At 45.8% G+C, this 17937-nt stretch overlaps 1 protein-coding gene across 2 annotated transcripts in view; it reads right to left on the bottom strand.

Moving 5' to 3' along the window:
- The window catches only part of KIAA1549 (KIAA1549 ortholog), a 129800-nt gene extending 129281 nt beyond the window's left edge, over positions 1-519 (bottom strand). For both annotated transcript variants that reach the window (XM_036329004.1, XM_036329006.1), the window contains exon 1: positions 276-519. In XM_036329004.1, the coding sequence (XP_036184897.1) occupies positions 276-417 (142 nt within the window). In that variant the 5' untranslated portion in view covers positions 418-519. The remainder of the gene's footprint in view (positions 1-275) is intronic.
- Between the last annotated feature and the right edge of the window lie 17418 nt (positions 520-17937).

Here is a 17937-nt window from a genome sequence, read left to right as displayed (position 1 = left end):
AAATAAAGGCACGTTGGGAGATGAAGCCACCAGACCCGCCTCGGACTCCGAGGATAACAGGAGAGCTTTGCAGATCATTAGCAAGATTGGCCACCATCCGCCGGCTTTCTCCCTTTCTTCCCTCCGCGCCTTCGGTGGCTGGGCCCGAGAAGAATGGAAGAGCATCTCCAGCCAGGAGGGCGAGGGAGCGGTGGGGAATAAAAGAGTCTGGGCGGGGAAGGCAGGATTTTGAAAACAGCAGCAATCAAGGCAGGCAGGGTCCCCGCGGTGCTTACCTGGGGCGCACGAGGCCGGCCGGGCCAGCAGCAGCAGCCAGAGGCCGGGGAGCAGCAGCCCCGGGCGGCGGCGGCGGGCGGAAGGCCCGTGGCCGCTCGGCCCCGGCACCAGCGCGACCCCGGCGCGGGTCTGCCCGTCCATGGCCGCGCCTCGCGTCGGCGCCGCGCCCCCGGCGGTCCCGACCGGCGCCCGACCCGGCCTCGCGGCTCGGCGCGCTCAGACCCGGGAGGTGGCCGCTGCGGCTGCGGCTGGGACGGGACGCCGCGCACCGGCGCGGAGGGAGGCCGGCGAGGCGGGGGCGGGCCGGGGGCCGGAACCACGGACAGGGGCCGCCAGCCGCACGCCCGCCTCGCCGCTCCGCCCCCTTCGGAGCCTCGAGCCGCTGCCCGGCAACGCGCGGGCCCGGGCGCGGGGCGGCGAGCACCACCTCCCGGCCGGCCGGGCGCCTGCCTGCGGGCAGCCGGGCGGCAGGCGCGGGGCGCGAATGCGCGGGGCTGCGCCGCGCGGGGTCGGGGCCGGGGCCGGGTCCTCCCCCAGGACCCGCCTCCCGGGAAGGGGCGCGGGAGGCCTGGGCTCGGCCGGGAGCCGGCGCCGCCGGGCCCGCACCCCACACCGGTCCCGCCGCCGCCTGGTGGCCCCGCGCGTTCCGCCCCCGGGGGCGCCGGGAGCGAGGGAAGGAGGCCCGCCAGGAGGGGTCGGAGCCGGAAACCGGGCAGCACAACGCGGCGGCCTCTCCCTCCTCCTCCGGCGCCCGGCTTCGCTCTGCTCGGTTGTGTGCGGGGCGGCAGGTGTGAGCGGGGCGCCTGCGTTTGCAGGGCAGCCTTCGGGGCTGCCGGGGGGACAAAGCAGAGGACGGGCAGTGGAGGGGGTGAGAAGAGCGCGCGGCCCGACCCATCCTTTCTCGAGTCTAGGGGTTCTGCCTTCTGTTCCGACCGGGAAGCCCGCACAGCGCGCACGTAGTAGGCCTTCAGAAGGCTCCTGTTGAACCGAATTGAAGAGGAGCCGGAGAGAACCCCACTCATCCTGGCGCTTTTAGGGACAGCAGCGCTCGTGGGAGGTGGAGAGAATGTCCGAGGATTAGCGTTGGTGGGCTAGGGCTCCCCAAGGAAACGAGGAAAGCGAAGGGGGGAGTTAGCGTTTGTCAAGTCCCTGCTATGTGCCCGGCATCTAACTCTGAGGATGGTGGTTTAAGGGTCTTGCAACGTGGAATTGGCAGTTTTGAGTCTTCGCGTCCTGTGGCAGTGCAGTAGGCTCCATTCCCGTTCCCCTGTGAGACCCAACCTTGCAGCTCACCGGTCTGGGCAGCAAGAGCCCCTTCTCAGAATAAGACTGAGGCATTCTTCTCTAAGCACCTACCTGTCCGGTTCAGGGAAGAGAGTTGAGAATAAAGGTTGAGGATAGCTTTTGTTGATGTTCCTTATGTGTGCTCATTATGCCTCGGCATCATAAGCAGTCCCTGTTCTTAGCAACCGGTCTCCTCCGACCCCCCACCATGAACAGAAGGCTTTGCAGACTTTGCCTCCAGCTCATAAACTCCAGGTGAGGAACTGTGTGGAGACACTGCCTGTCCCCGCATGTCGGCTCCCCGATATGATGGCCCCAGACCTGGGACCGCTTATTCACACTTTCCTTCATTCTCTAAACTCGTTGTGAAAAAAACTGCGTTTGACCACAAACCACTGCCTTGAGGTGATAAATTGTCTTGTCCTGTTATGTTATTTAATCTTCTATGAAATTATGCTGTGCCTCTCCAACCAAATTAATATAAAGCTTGGAGCTGGTGTCATCCTGCTTAGGGTTGCCCATAGCACTGATGAACCCTCATTATACATCTGTTCATCTGAACCAGAGCATCCACCTGCCCAGGAAAGAGGTTTAACCTTTCAGATTTGGCCCCAGCCTCCAGTAAGCGTCTACCTACCAACACTAAAACCCAGGGAGTCAGAAAAAGCCCCCCCCCCCCTTAATTCTCAGGCAACTCAAGGAAATAAAATGTTTACCCAGCCATTAAGAAGGGATTGACATCAGTCAGAAATAAAAACCTCAACTTTAAGATAATAGAAATGACTCAAGGTCACCAATTTTCTAAGGAAAGTAAGATCCCTAGGGTCCCATAGTCCCCAAGCTCTGAAAGCATAAAACTGAATATGACTTCTGTTGGGATCTGGAGCATTTTGCCTCAGTGTTTAGAAAAATGTCTCCCAGGGCTCTAACATTTCAGCTGGTAAGTTTTGTGACTCAAAAATCCAAGACGGATTGAGTGGTACAAGGTAGGGTGTGTGTGCCCCCACATGTATACACATACCTACATGCATTTGTCTGATATGAGAATAGATTAAGTCAAGGCCATAGGGCATTCATACTAGCGAACACTTCTGGGCATTCTGCTATGACCTGTTAGTTGGGAATGTGTGTGTGTGCAGGGAGGGAGATATTAAAGAAGCCATTTTAGAGATTATCTCATCTAGTTCTCATTTTATAGATAAACTAGAGGCCTGATGCATGAAATTCGTGCAACGGGCTTGCCCCCCCCCCCCCCAGCCACCGCCACAGCAGCTGCCTCTGCCTCAGCCCCCACCTGCACCCCCCCCCCCCCGCAGCTGCGGCTTTGTCTGGGAGGTCTTCCAGAAGGAGGTCTAATCTAATTAGCATATTATGCTTTTATTATTATAAACAAGCCAAAGAGGTTAGTTTATTTACCTCAAGCTCAGCCCACACCTTCCATTTTCCAGTTAAACGACACAACCTCTAGGAGAGGGGGCTTACAGTCTGGTTTGGAGAGGAGAGGATCAATCCCCCTTAGACTAACACCAAACAGCCCCAGCTTGCAGGGGCCCCATTCCAGGCCTCCTCCAACCACACCCTCCCCACAGGGCAAGGAGTCTGAGGACAAGCGGATACCCCACTAGGAGCCCAGAATCCCCTTGCCCACTTGGCCCAGGCTCCCTTCCAGGGCCTGTGTGGCCTTTCTCCCAAAGGGTGGGCCAACAGCGGGTGTGTCTGGAATGGCCAAGGGGCAGCCGTCTGCAGGGAAGTGGTGGAACTTGGACATGCAGGTGGGGTGAGATCATGAAGCCTACAGGAGTGAAGCAAAGAACGAGGTGTGGGAGGAGAAAGTGAAACAAGCCCCATATTCCTGTGGCAACTGCGCTTCCATATTCCTGCTCAGAACGCCAAGAGTCTGAGAATTAAGCTGATGATGGCTTGATTATGCCTACCTTGCCTGCTGGGGGTTGTTATAAGGTATATACAAAAGAAGATAACTGTCCATCCAGTTCATTTATTAAACCCAAAGAATATTTTCTGAACACTTACTATATGCCAAGTACTGGCATGTGCATGGTGGATACAACAGCAAACAAAATAAAGACCTTTCCTCACAGAGCTTACATGCTAGTGAGAAGAGACAGGCAATACACAAATAAATAAGTGACTATATTTGTCGCTCTAACAAGGTGACACTGAGCCATGGGAAAAGGGGTTCCGGGCAGAGACAGCAACTGTACAAAATGAAGAAAAAGCTATAGAACAAAGTAAACATTTTTAAAATATTTACTGAGCTCCTACTGAGTAATTGTCCCACAGAACAGGGTACTGAGTGATGAACAAGGTTAATTTTGCTACAGTTTTTCAAAGAACTGACAATCTTATAGAAAAAAGTAAGTTTAAAAATAACAGTTTTGCAAAGTAGACCATGATACATGTCAGAAGGAAGTTATAGAATGTCCGAAAAATGGAGATATCTTACTTGATGGGGGACCCAGGGAAACTTCACGGTGGAGTTGCAAGTGAGTTGGGTCTTATGGGGTCATTAAGGGACAAGAAGGATGTGGACAGCTAAGGAGGACAGGACAAGTATTCCAGGTTGAGGGGATGGTATGAACAAGGACATCAAGGGAGATAGGCATGAGATTTATTTAGTTAGTGTACTGGATCAGAGGTTCACAGCTCTGACTGCATAATAAAATCACCTGGACTCAAAAAATAACAAATAAACAAACAAAAAGAACCCCAGGCCATCCCTCAGCCCAATTAAATCCAATTCTCTGCAGATGAGGCTTGGGCAATCAGGTCTTTAAAGAGCTCCCCAGGATTCTGATGTGCAGCCAGGAGCAAGAACCATGGAAAACAGTATGGAGCCTCTTCAAAAAATAAAAACCAGCCCTAACAGTTTGGCTCAGTGGGTAGAGCGTCAACCTGCTGACCAAAGGGTCCCAGGTTTGATTCCGGTCAAGGGCACATGCCCAGGTTGCGGACTTGATCCCCAGTGGGGAGCGTGCAGGAGGCAGCCAATCAATGATTCTCTCTCATCATGGATGTTTCTATCTCTCTCTCCCTCTTCCATCCTCTCTGAAATTAATAAAAAAAATATTTTAAAAAATAAAATAAAAAATAAAAACCAGAACTACTACCATGTGATCCAGCAATCCCACTTCTGGGTATACATCCAAAGGAAATAACTATCATGGAGAGATATGTGCACCATCCCCCAAGCTCATCGCAGCATTATTCACAGTAGCCAAGACAGAGAAATAACCTGTCTGCCAATGGATGAATGGATAAAGAAATTGTGATATATATAAAATGGAGTATTACTCAGCTATGAAAAAGGAAATCATGTCATTTTTCACAATATGGATAGACCTTAAAGGCATTATGCTAATTGAAATGTCAGACAGAGTAAAACAAATACTATAAGCTCTCGCTTACATATGACATCTAAAAACCTCAAACTCAACCTGGCTGCTTTGCTAAAGGGCTAGAGCATTGGCCCACAGACTGAAGGGTTGCGGGTTCAATTCCAGTCAAGGGTGTGCGTACCTTAGTTTCAGGTTTGATCCCTGGCCCCAGTTGGGGCGCTTGCAGGAGGCAACCAATCGATGTGTCTGTCTCACATCAATGTTTCTCTCTCTCTGTGTCTCTCCCTCTCCTTTCCACTCTCTCTAAAAATCCATGGAAAAAATATCCTCGGGTGGGTGAGGATTAACATAAAGACATCAAACTCAAGGACACAGAGAGCAGAGTGGTGGTCTTCTGGGGGACATGGGAGGATGTTGGTAAAAGGGTACAAACTTCCAGTGCTAAGATGAGTAAGTTCCGGGGATCTAAAGCACAGCACGGTGACTACAGTTAACAATACAGTATTATGTGCTGGAACATGGCTATGAGGGTAGAGTTTTAATGTTCTCACAGTAACAACATCAAAATGGTAATTATATGAGGTGAAAGAGGTGTCGACTAACCTTATTGTGGTAAACACTTCCCAATATATACATGTATCAAATCATAACACTGGACACCTTAAGCTTACACAATGTTGTATGTCAATTACATCACAATAAACCTAGAAGAAGGGTAAGAACCATCAAGCTAGAAGTTGAGCCAACGTTTCTACTAAAAATGATAAGACAGTAGTAGACAGAGAGATAAGGTAAACTAGAATAGAATAAAGACTCGGATATCTAGCTAAAGGTCTGGACTTCATTTTGTAGGCAGTGGGGTATATTAACAATTTTTTTGAGATATTATTAGAACTAAGCACAAGAAGGATTACTCTATTAACAATATATAAGGTGAGAAAAAAAGACTGCAAGTAGAGAGACCAATTTGGACGGGATCTTAACAGTGCGTGCCTGAAGTAACATTTTTCACCATCAAACAGACAGAACTTTTAAAAAATTGATAATATCCATTTGTGCCAGAGTGTGGGGAAATAGGCATTCTTCTATTATACTGGTAGAGGTATAAATTGGTATAGCCATTTTAGAGGACAATTTGGCCTTATATTGAAATTTAAAATCAGCACACGATCTGGTGCAGAAAATTCCACTTCAAAATATATATATATATGTACTAGCGGCCCGGTGCATGAAATTCATGCACAGGTAGGGTCCCTAGGCCTGGCCAGCAATCAGGGCAGATCGGGGCCTTCCAGCTGCCGGCCCGGGTCTTCCTTTATTCCGCGCTGCCCCCTAGTGATCAGTGCACCTCATAGCAAGCAATCAAACTCCTGGTCTCACTCCCGAGGGGACAATTTGCATATTAGGCTTATAGATAGATATAGATATGATTTTGCTTTTGCTTCTTTCCTCTTTTTTTTTTTTTTAAGTCAGGCTCAAATCAAGGTAGGCAGATTCAGTTTGGTAATTCAATCAGATAAAATTTACTTTTTAAAAGTGTACAGTTCAATGAGTTTTGATAAATGTGTGAAGTCCTGTAACCACCACCATATTCAAGATATAGAACTTTGTTTTTTGTGCCTGAAAAGTTCCCTTGTGCCAGCTTGCAGTCTAGCCCCTGCCCCTCCCTCAATCGTTGGCCACCACTAGTCTGATTTCTGTTTCTATAGCTTTGTCTTTCCTAGAGTTTACTATCAATGGAATCATACAGTACATAGCCGTTTGTGTCTGGTCTCTTTTACTTAGCACAATGTCTTTGAGATACACCCAGTTGTTGCATGTATCAGTAACTTGTTCCTTTCTATTGCTAACTAGTATTCCATTGAATAGATATATCACAGTTCATTTATCCACTGGGAAAAGAAATAGTGTATAGAGAGAATTTGGAGAGTAAATATATGAAGAGAAATGTTCACTTTTATGAAGAGGAATATTCATTTTTTGCCCGATAGCAAGCATGTCAAACTAGCGGCCCACGGGCCACATGCGACCCACAACAAATATTTTTGGGGCCCAGCCAATATAATGGTATGTAAGAAATGTTTTAATAAAAATTTTGTAACTGAATGTTTACAATATCCTGTTATACATAATTATTAATAACGAACTACAACGTTCGCTGACTGATTACTATAATCATATTGCATTCATTTCCCCTACGCACAGGCACACCATTTCTCTCCACTAATACTAACAGCGAATATTTTAGCAGCCGATTGCTACGTCATTAGTCTTGTACTGACTTGTTTGGTGTGCGCAACCGGAAATATTTTGCTTTTGGAGAAAAAGAAAAATAGGTTTATTTGCATTACACTTATTAATTTGTGCAGTTATTCAGTGTCTGTTAAGTTAATGTTCAAGAAAAAATATTAATTTTTATTAAAATGTTTTATTATTTTATGTTAACAATTACTCATTTATTTTAGCCCTTTGTATTTAGCCTGTCTCTGTCAAAATAAACCTACGTTTCTATGAAAATTGAAGCTTTTGTTTTTTTGCGGCCCACATAAACTTAAACCTTGTTTATTTGGCCCATGTTAGCCTTTGAGTTTGACATGCTTGCCCTATATAGTAATACATCTGATTATAATACTATTACATCTGATTAATACAACTGATATCACTTGAATTTTTAACACAAGAACATACAAACTTTATATTTAATTTTTTTTAAACAAAAACTTCAGAACACTGGCTGATTTGACTCAGTGGATAAAGAGTCAGCCTGTGGACTGTAGTATCCCCAGTTCAATTCAGGTCAAGGGCACATACCTTGGTTGCAGGTTCAGTCCCCAGCTGGTCAGGGTGTATGCAGGAGGCAACCAATCGATGTGTCTCTCTCACATCAATGTCTCTCTCTCTCTCTGTATGTCTCCCCCTCCCTTCCACTCTCTCTAAAAAAACAATGGACAAAATATCCTCAAGTGAGGATTAACCAAAAATAATAATAAATAAAAATAAAAACTGTGGGGCCCTGGCCAGGTGGCTCAGTTGGGTGGAGCATCATTCCATACACCAAAAGGTTTCAGGTTTGATCCCTGGTCAGAACACATACCTGGGTTTCAGGTTCAATCTCGATCAGGGTGCATATGGGAGGCAACCCATCAATGTTTCTCTCCCTCCCTTCCTCTCTCTAAAATCAATAAAAACATGTCCTCAGGTGAGGAATGAATGAATGAATGAATGAATGAATGAATGAATGAAAACTGTGGGTTTGAAAATGGAAGAGACACATTCCAGATGTTAAACCAACTGGTGAAATATTAGTAGAGACAAGAATAAAAAGTGATTCAGAGGTTTTGAGGCCACATATGCAAGGCTAAAGGGAAGTCAGTTGGAGACGCCGGGTTAGGAGGAAAGAAGCATTTGGGTACTGAATGCGTTGGCTGTGAGGAGATGGGCCAGCACCAGGGAGCAATGTGAACGCAGCAGTGGGCGGTGGAGGTGAGGCGCAGGCTGGGGAGATGAGACAGGTTGGGCTAAAAATACAGATCTGGAAATCATTTGTACAGAGCTATTAGCTTAAGCTGTGAGAGTGAATGACTGTGCCTGGGAAAACAGGAGAGAAGGAGAAGGCTGGGAACAGGCCCTTGAGAAAGACCTTCATTTTGGAAAAGCTGAAGAGGAGTCGAGGAGCACAGGCAAAACGTGATGACCCCAAAGGCTCGGAGGGAAGTTTCGGAAGAGACTGGTCAATGTCAGAAACAATGAGGACGGGGGGGGGGGGGGGGGGGGATCTCTTTGGACTTGATATGCAGTCATTAAAAAGAGGCTTTCTGCCCTAATTGGTTTGGCTCGGTGGATAGAGCATCAGCCTGCGGACTGAAGGGTCCCAGGTTCGATTCCGGACAAGGGCATGTGCCTTGGTTGCGGGCACATCCCCAGTAGGGGGTGTGCAGGAGGCAGCTGATCGATGTTTCTCTCTCATCGATGTTTCTAACTCTCTATCCCTCTCCCTTCCTCTCTGTAAAAAAGTCAATAAAATACATTTTAAAAAAATCTTTTTAAAAAAAGGGAGAGAGACTTTCTGTTGAAATGGGGGAGGTAGGGAGAGGCAAATAACATGAGAAAAAGAATGAGCTGATGGGGAAATAATGGAGGCTACAGAGAATGGTATCTGGCAAGGTTGAGATATGTTTTAGGACAGAAAGACTAAAAATCCCTGCAGACAGAAGAGAAGGTGTCTGAAGACAATGAAAGACTAAAATGCAAGGGAGGGATAACAGTTAGAATAAATTCTCGGAGCTAAGAGGAGCTGGGATCCAGAGCAACATGTAATTCTTTTGAAAAGCCAGAGCCAGCAACACGATGTCCAGGGTTGGGAGAGTGGCTTAAGGACATTACATTACAGTCACAAGAGAGAATGTTATGCTTCTGTTACAGTGACTGTGAAAAACCACAGGGCGTGTTTGGGTGATAATGTTAAACGGGGGACAAAAACTAAATATAAAATGGTTTATGAGCTGATATAAAACAGTATGTATGACCGGAAAGGAATTGTGCAATACTTAAAAATGTTGTATTAAGATAATGGGATTGTTACTGGAAGGGGGACCTGGCCCTGAACGGGTCCGCCGAGAGCTGGCTGGTAGTGTGTGGGTTCTTGACTTTGTACAGGAAAAATTTCACAGACGAGTCCAGGTGAATTTTAGAGGATGTTTATTAAAGCTGCGGAGAACGAAACAAGAAGGTCAGGGCAAATGAGCCGAGATGGTCTGCTTTGGCTCACTGAGAAGTCAGAGAAAAGGGGGCCTGGAGACAGGTTCAGGGGTTTGCCTGAAAGGAACTGCCGCTGCCCATTGCTGCCCTGGTATCAAGTGTTGGGGGGAGGCCCCTTCGAGTTTAGGAGATGCCTGTGAGGGAAGAGGTGGGGGAGGTGCTTGGGAGAGCGTGCCCCAGGACCTTCATTTTAGAGGGGTTTTAAAGGCTGGGTGTTGAGGGAAGGTCTTAGGGGAGGATCAATAGAATATTCATCAGCTTTATGCTGGTGTACTAAAATGAGATTTATTCTCTTAGCTTCATCTGTCCTTGGGTGTGGTTGGCAAATGGCACTAATTGGATTTCTGTTATCCGTCTCCCTGAGTTGGGTGATGTAAGCTATCTGCCCTCTGGTTGGAGAGCAGAAGTGCTAGCCATGTATTCTTAAGCGTCCCTGGGTTAGGGAAGATAGGATGTGCCAGGTGGCTGCAAAGTGCTAATCAACTATGTGCCTCAGTTTCCCTATTCTGCTTGTCCTGGCTTACTAGTGTGGGCTTGGCTGTATTTATTCCCGTACTAGCCTGTTTCAGGATTGTGAGCATTCTTTCCTTTGGTGGTGCTGTTATATTTGTCTTTTCAATTAAAAAATGTTTAGAAGGCAATGTCTTCCTCCAAGAGAAGAAAGTCAGGTGACGATGGGTCAAGATGGAGACGTCAGGTGGTCTCTAAATGATTTCTCCCTTAGCACAGTTAAACAGCAGGATTTGGTCTATAAATATGAAAATCCAAAAAAAAGGAAACAAATCAGACTGGGCAGCAGTAGGTAGGGAGGTTTCACAGACTGTGTGCGGCTTACGCGGGGTCTGGGACAGTGGGGACAGTGGGGACATTTGTTAAAGGAAGGAAAAAGCAGTGCAGGCGAGAGGGTACTGCAGAGAAAAGAAAGGGAGAAAGGCAAGTTAGACACTGAAAAGGCAAGAAGGTGGAAATGAACAGAATGTGCCCCTTGCCTAAGACGAGGAAGAGCTACTTATAAGGAATTGGGGGACAACAGACCAAATAGGCAGGTTACGGCCAGTTGCAGCAAACAGTGTAGACCTGCCATGGTCTAAACTGGTGGTTCTCAACCTTCTGGCCCTTTAAATACAGTTCCTCATGTTGTGACCCAACCACAAAATTATTTTCGTTGCTACTTCATCACTGTCATGTTGCTACTGTTATGAATCGTCATGTAAATATCTGATATGCAGGATGGTCTTAGGCGACCCCTGTGAAAGGGTCGTTCGACCGCCAAAGGGGTCGCGACCCACAGGTTGAGAACCGCTGGTACTAAACGAAATCAGTTTAACTCAATCCTAGGGAAGACCTCCTTCGTATCAAAGGGAAGCCAGTGGAAAGAGAGACAGCCTCAAAGTGCCATGACCGCAGATACAATGTTTAAAACCAAGATCCTTGTCTTGGATGGAACGGGCTGGAAACGTCTGTCCCTCTCGCAGAGTCGTAACAATACTGGCAAAGAAGAATGTTCTTAAGGCAGGTTCCAGGCCTCATCTCCCTGTCTGTTGTACTTTTCCTCACTCCTTTCCCCCAAACTCCCACCCCCAACGAACAAGTTGCCACAGATCAGCTGGCTCCCCCCTCTGCCCACACTCTCCATGGTCATTTCTCACTACAGCCCAAAGCCCCAGGCAGCTCTCCTGAGAAATGCCAAACATCCACAGCAGAATCATGGCAACAGTTGGTGAGAGCTGTTTTTAGAATCTCCCTCATTCTTTGGCACTCGACTAACTCCAACTCACATATGACTGTGTTCTGAAACGCATCCACTCTGGCTCAAATTCAGAATGAGGATAATGATAGTAATGAGGATAATGGGGACCTTATGTTCAAGGTCCCCATCTAGCTCACCTTACCATCAGTTTGGGTCAATTACCTGAATAAATACAGCCAAAGCCACACGAACGACACAGCTTTCCTTGCTTCTCTAGAAAACTCCGTGCTCGCTCAGATTCCGAGATGGACACCCTTCCCTGGAGAGCTCGCTGCTCTTGAGGCTCCTGTTGCTGTGGGCAGGGCATCACTTCTCCGGGAAGCCTTCCTGACCTCCCTGAGCTGAGTGTGTGGCCCTTCCTTTGTGCGCCCACAAGTCCCTGTGATATTTCTGTCACTGCACTGACCACATGGAACAAAACTCCACGTGTCTGTACGTTCTTCAGGGGCAGAGACCTCCTTGTTTTCGTCTCTTTATTATTCTCCGGTGCCTAGTGCAGTGTTTGGCAGGTTGTAGGGCTCAATTCATGCTGTGGAATGAATAAATGGAAGTACAAGAACTAAGCTCTAAGCCAGTCTCTTCCCTCACTTCACTTCTCCCTGGTCCCCAATTAATAATTAACCTAATTAATTAATTAGGGGAGCATGAGTTTGTCCACATATATTTGGCACCAGAGCCAGGAGGGATGCAGCATCTACTTAACCATCCTGACACTGACAGAGTAACTTTTTGTACTTCAAAGTATGTCAAGAAACGCTGGCACAGCCAGGATGGCTCAGTAGTTGAGCGTCGACCTATGAACCAAGAGTTTTACTGCCCGTCAGGGCACATGCCTGGGGTTTCGGGCTTGATCCCCAGTAGAGGACTGCAGGAGGCAGCCAATCGATGTTTCTATCTCTCTATCCCTCTCCCTGCCCCTCTCTCTAAAATAACTAAAAACATATTTTTAAAAAAGAAAGAAACGCTGGACTCCTCTGCTATACACTATGAAACACCAGCTGCAGATTGTACATTAAAAACATACATGACAGTAATTTGGCCTTGGACGGCACTTGGTGAGCTATTGTAATTGGCACCACCAAATGTTTGCTCAGTTCAGTGACCGAAGGCTCTCACAGAAATAGAGGAAGAACACGGTCTCTGCCCTTTAGGAAAGGTCAATCTCCAAACAATAAAATAAGCTCACAAAATTGGAATTTTATAGGCTCTGGATGAAAGTCATGAGAAGCTGGATGATAAAATTATCTGCCCACAAACAACTCTGCGTGGAACTCTTCCACCATTTAAAAGGCCAAATTAAGAAACTTCTAGGCTGGCGCTATCCAGAATTTTCTGCGATGATGGAGCTGTTCTATAAATCTGTATTGTCCAGTGAAGTATCCACGAGCCACAAATGGCTAATGGCACCCAAAGTGTGGCTCGTGTGACTGATGAGCTGAATTTTTAATGACATTTAATTTTACTTAAAATTAAAAATCCACATGTGGCTAGTGGCCGCCATATTGGGCAGCACAGTCCTAGACAACACACATGTGGTAAACTAAGTATAGACACTGCCAACTTATACCATGCTGTTCAGATCCAATCATAAATCCTGATCATGGTTCATGAGAGGCCCTGCTATTTATGGCAAAAACAACTTCCTGAAGCTGAGTTTCCTTATCTGTACCTGAGTTCCCCCACCATCCTCATCACTATGTCCCTGTAGCCTTCTGAGAATCCACCTGAAATTCTAGGTTTGGGTGTGAGGGGTTATCTGCCAGAGACTCAGTCCAAAATCAAACTCAGCAACCGTCCCCCATGACCACAGAAGTTTGAGGAAGTCCTATGTGCAGAAAGATTAGCTGTAAGATTAATTTAAAAAAAGACATCTGCAGATCAAACATGTGTAGTGAAAACACTACATAAAAATGAAACATTGAATCCCCAATAGCCTTCAAATCAAATCCATTGCTCAGCACGTCCTGCAATGGTTCTCAGACTCCTGCAGGGGAGTTCAGCCATTGGGACCACCCTTCCAGGCGCTGCCTCTTCAGGGGCTTTCCCGTGCCCTTTGCCTCACCCACCCTTCATCTGATGGGCTCCTCCTCACTCCAGCCTTCGCCGACTGCCCCGTCCCCATCTAAGTAAGCCATCATGTTAGTCTCTTCTTTCTTAGCACTTACTGTATATTTAAGTTTGGGTTTGGTTTCATGTGTATGTTTGCCACGAGGACAGAGACCATTAATTACTTCTTCTTTAAAGATGGGTATTTACGCAGTGGTTAGCTGCTTAGACTCTCGGGCCAAGACTATCTGTATTTTTGTCACAGCTCCACCACTTATAGCTATGACATATTAGCCACTCTGAGCCTGAGAGTCCTCATCCATAAAATGGAACAACAGTCATTGTAACTACCTCATGGAGTTTTATAAGGATTAAGTGAGTTGGAGACATATGCATAAAGAGCCAGACCCCCAGCAAGCTCCATATTCATGTTAGCTAAATGGAGTCACTAGATGGCCAATGCCTGGTACAGTACCGGCCACATAGTAGGTTCTTACTTACTAAATGAATGGTTGGATTTCCGTCAGGTTACTCTAGAAATGTTCTGATCTTGTTCTTTCCAAACACTTTTTGGCTATCTTAAAGCAATGACAATAATCTCTAGAAATATTCTACATAATTATGATAGTAACCAGTTAGTTAATTTATACTGTGATGTTGACGTTTGCTTTTAAAGACACCAAGTTAATGAAATATCTACCTGCTTCTAACTTCTGAGAGTCTTTCAAATATTACACAATGCCTTTCCTGTGTCTAGTCTTCTGATATTCACTATTCATTTTGTTGACTTGATGTAATCCATTCAGAAATCTCTTTGTGATCAGCTAGTCTTATGTTTGGAGTTAAGTTCTACTCAGTCGTGGTGTGGTTGAGAACACTGGGTTTAGAGAAAGACAGACCTGACTTTGAATATTGTTTCACCTTTTTAAAAAAACATGTATATTTTTTTATTTCAGAGAGGAAGGGAGAGGGAGAGATAGAAAAATCAATGATGAGAGAGAATCATTGATTGGCTGCCTCCTGCATGCCCCCTACTGGGAATCAAGCCCACAACTCGGGCATGTGCCCTTGACCACAATTGAACCCAGGGCCCTTCAATCCACAGGCACTCCATCCACAGAGCCAAACCAGCTAGGGCTGTTTCACCTTTTAACAACCATGAAATTTTGGGCATGATTTCCTCACCTAAAAATGGAAATGTCAATACCTACTTCATAATGTTATATGAAAATAATTGAATCAGGTAAGTCACTCAGCAGTGTGACTTGCATCTAATTGTGAACAATGATAGTTACTATTGCTTTGCCAGAATTGTATTTAAGAATTTTGTAACAAATGAAATTGGCTTCCAATATAATTTTTAAAGCAATTTTCCTTTTTAGTGTTAAAACTAGCACCTATTTACCTCATGAAATTAATTTGGGATCATGTCTTATTTCTCATTTTCCTAAAAAAGAACTTTAATTTCTTATTATGCATTGTAAGAAAAGCAAAACATCCAGAGAAGCAAAGTTATAAATATTAAAATTATCTGTAATCGCACCACCTCAAAAAAAGCACTGTTAACATTAGACCATATGCTCTTCCAGATACTTTAAATGCATAAATGCACACACTCTCATACATGCACACACACTCACACACACACACACACAATACTGGTAGAAAACTGGGATCTGAATATACATAAAAATTTGTCTTTCATTCAACAATATATATAAAACATCTTTTCAACTTAATAAAATATTTTCAAAACATCATTTTTAATGGTGGTGTTGTATTCCAAGACATTAACCTATCCGAAGTTGTTCAGCAAATTCCGTAATGTGGGACAGCTGGGTGGTTCCCAATATTTTACCATTATAGGCAAGGCTACATCAAACACTGTGCTATATATGTTTCTTAGCCCTTGGTCCATGCTTTACCTTTATCCACCATGCTGTTTGCTCCAGGAAGCTGACCTTCGCAAGAATCAATCATTGGGCTTCTACCCTCTCTGGCTTCCTGTGGGTTTGGCCAGTGGGGAAGGCACCAGCAAGGAATCTGATCATGGGAAAAGAAAGGGGCAAGAGTATTATCCCACCTCCCTTCCTGAAGCACTACTAATTGGCTATGTCCTTGAACATAAGACCTTAAACGCATCTGGTAGGAGGTTCTCTCCTATGCCTACTCTCCCTGGGTTCTTGTATTAGCCCCTCACCCCCCGCCCTTGTACCTTCATGCTTAGGGTGGCATGGTGTCCCCATCACTGCTAATTTAAACACTCTGCCAGTCTTTGGTTTCCCTTAACCTTGCCCAGGCCTTTATAAGTAGTCCTTCATTAAATTCTCCACACTTACCCAGTTTGTGTGCCATCTGTTTCTTGTCAGGACCCTAACAAATATGAACAGCTTTGTAGGTAAATTCCTCTGCCCATCTTTTATTATGACACGATAAATTTCTGAAACGGTAATTATTCGGTCAAAGTGCATGCTTATTTTTTAGACCTTTTATAATATTGCCAACTTGTCTCCTACTATATCCTTCGTCCAGCAGTACACGGGAGTCAGCCCACAGGCCGCCTGTTCAAGTGGATATTACTTTTGAATTTCAGGCTCAGCTTATTTTTTATTTCCAGTGCTAGGCAATGCTCTTCTATTACAACCCTGATTAAGCTGCTAGTCTAGTACTTCTTCAGAAATTCCTATTCTAAAAAAACAATAAAGTCTTTCTAAAAATATAGTTCTACATATTTTTGTTCAACAAAAATTTTAACTCCTATACCTGAGGATATTTTTTCCATTGATTTCTAGAAAGAGTGGAAGGGAGGAAGAAGGAAGGGAGAAAGGGATGGCGAGACACATCAACATGAGAGAGACACATTGATTGGTTGCCTCCCATATGCACCCCTACTGGGGCTGGGGAACCTGCAACCGAGGTAGGTGCCCTTGACCAGGAAATGAACCCGAGACCCTTTGGTCTGCAGGTGGATGCTCTAACCACTGAGCAACCAACCAGGGCAGCTGAAGTCTTTTTGAAAGAAAGTGTTTATTGGCCGATTGCTAGCAAAAAGAAGACGGTCTTGGGGCATCAAGGCTAAACCACCAGCAGCAAGGCTAACAGGAAAGACAGACATGTCCTTAGTCCTGGAGTTTTGCAAAAGTTTTTGTATGTCAAGTAGCGGGGAGAAAGATATCAGCCAGTCTGAGAGGATTTATATTAGCTATAGACAAACGGGAGGATGGCAGGAGGTGAAGTGAGGCTAGTCCTGGGTAGGTGCAGCAGGGTCAGTGAACAAGAAGTGGAGGCTCCTGGGGTGCAGTGAGTGCCTGGCTATTCTCTCCGTTTAGATGACCTCAGAAATGGCCACGTGAGAGTTCATTAGATCATCTAGAAATAGCCACCTGGGAGTTAATTTAATAATTCCCATGCACACTAAGGAGTGTGAGCAGTTTTTTGTTTGTTTTTAAATATATTTTTATTGATTTCAGAGAAGAAGGGATAGGGAGAGAGATAGAAACATCAGTGATGAGAGAGAATCATTAATCGGCTGCCTCCTGCACGCCCCCTACTGGGGATTGAGCCTGCAACCTGGGTATGTGCCCTTGACCAGAATCGAACCCGGAACCCTGCAGTCCACAGGCCGAAGCTTTATCCACTGAGCAAAACCAGCTAGGGCTGAGCAGTCTTTTATTGGTTTTGCACTGCAATTGTTAACTGAATAACCCCCTTTTTCCATTTCTTCCTTCCACCCTCTGACCTGCTGTAACTTAGGACATCTCAGAATTTTCTTCCTGTCACTTTTAACAAACAAAATATATAAGAAAATGCATATATAAAAAGTATCTACCCATTTAGAAAAACAAACCCACAGGAAGGCTACAGAGAGCATTTATCATTGCTCACAGATCTACAGGTCACCTGGGCAGTTCTTCTGGTCTTGGATGGGCTCACTCATGCATTGATGGCCAATTGCAGGGCCAGGAGGCAGCTCTGCTAATCTTGGCTGAGCTCTCACTTGTTTGGGGAACAGCAGGCTAGAGGCTGGTCCAGGATGGCCTCAGCTGAGGAAACTGGACTCTCCTCCAGGTCATCTCATCCAGCAGCAGGCTAGTCCAGGCTTCTTCAGAGGGGGTTCCAAGGGAATGAATGGAAGTGTCCAAGGTCTCCAAAATCCTAGGTGTGTAACCATCACTTCTTCTGCATTCTGTTCATCAAATCAAGTCACATGGCCTGCCCAGAATCAAGGGATGGGGAAAGAAACTCCCTCTGGATGGGAGGAGCTACAAAGTCACATGGCAAAGGACATGGATATAGGGAGGGACAGAGTATTGCGCCATTTTTACAACCAATCTACCCGTATAGTTGCCATATACAGTGTTGGCACAATAAGTGTTAACAATATATATTATTATTATGAATGACCAGGCAACAAATCCAGAGCCAAGTGACCACCAGCATATCACCAAGTCCTGGATTTGGGTGGAT

This window comes from Myotis myotis, unplaced genomic scaffold, assembly GCF_014108235.1.
Source record: "Myotis myotis isolate mMyoMyo1 unplaced genomic scaffold, mMyoMyo1.p scaffold_m19_p_11, whole genome shotgun sequence".
Lineage (NCBI taxonomy): Eukaryota > Metazoa > Chordata > Mammalia > Chiroptera > Vespertilionidae > Myotis > Myotis myotis.
Note: the sequence above shows the minus strand (reverse complement) of the source record. Positions and strands in the feature narration are given on the sequence as shown.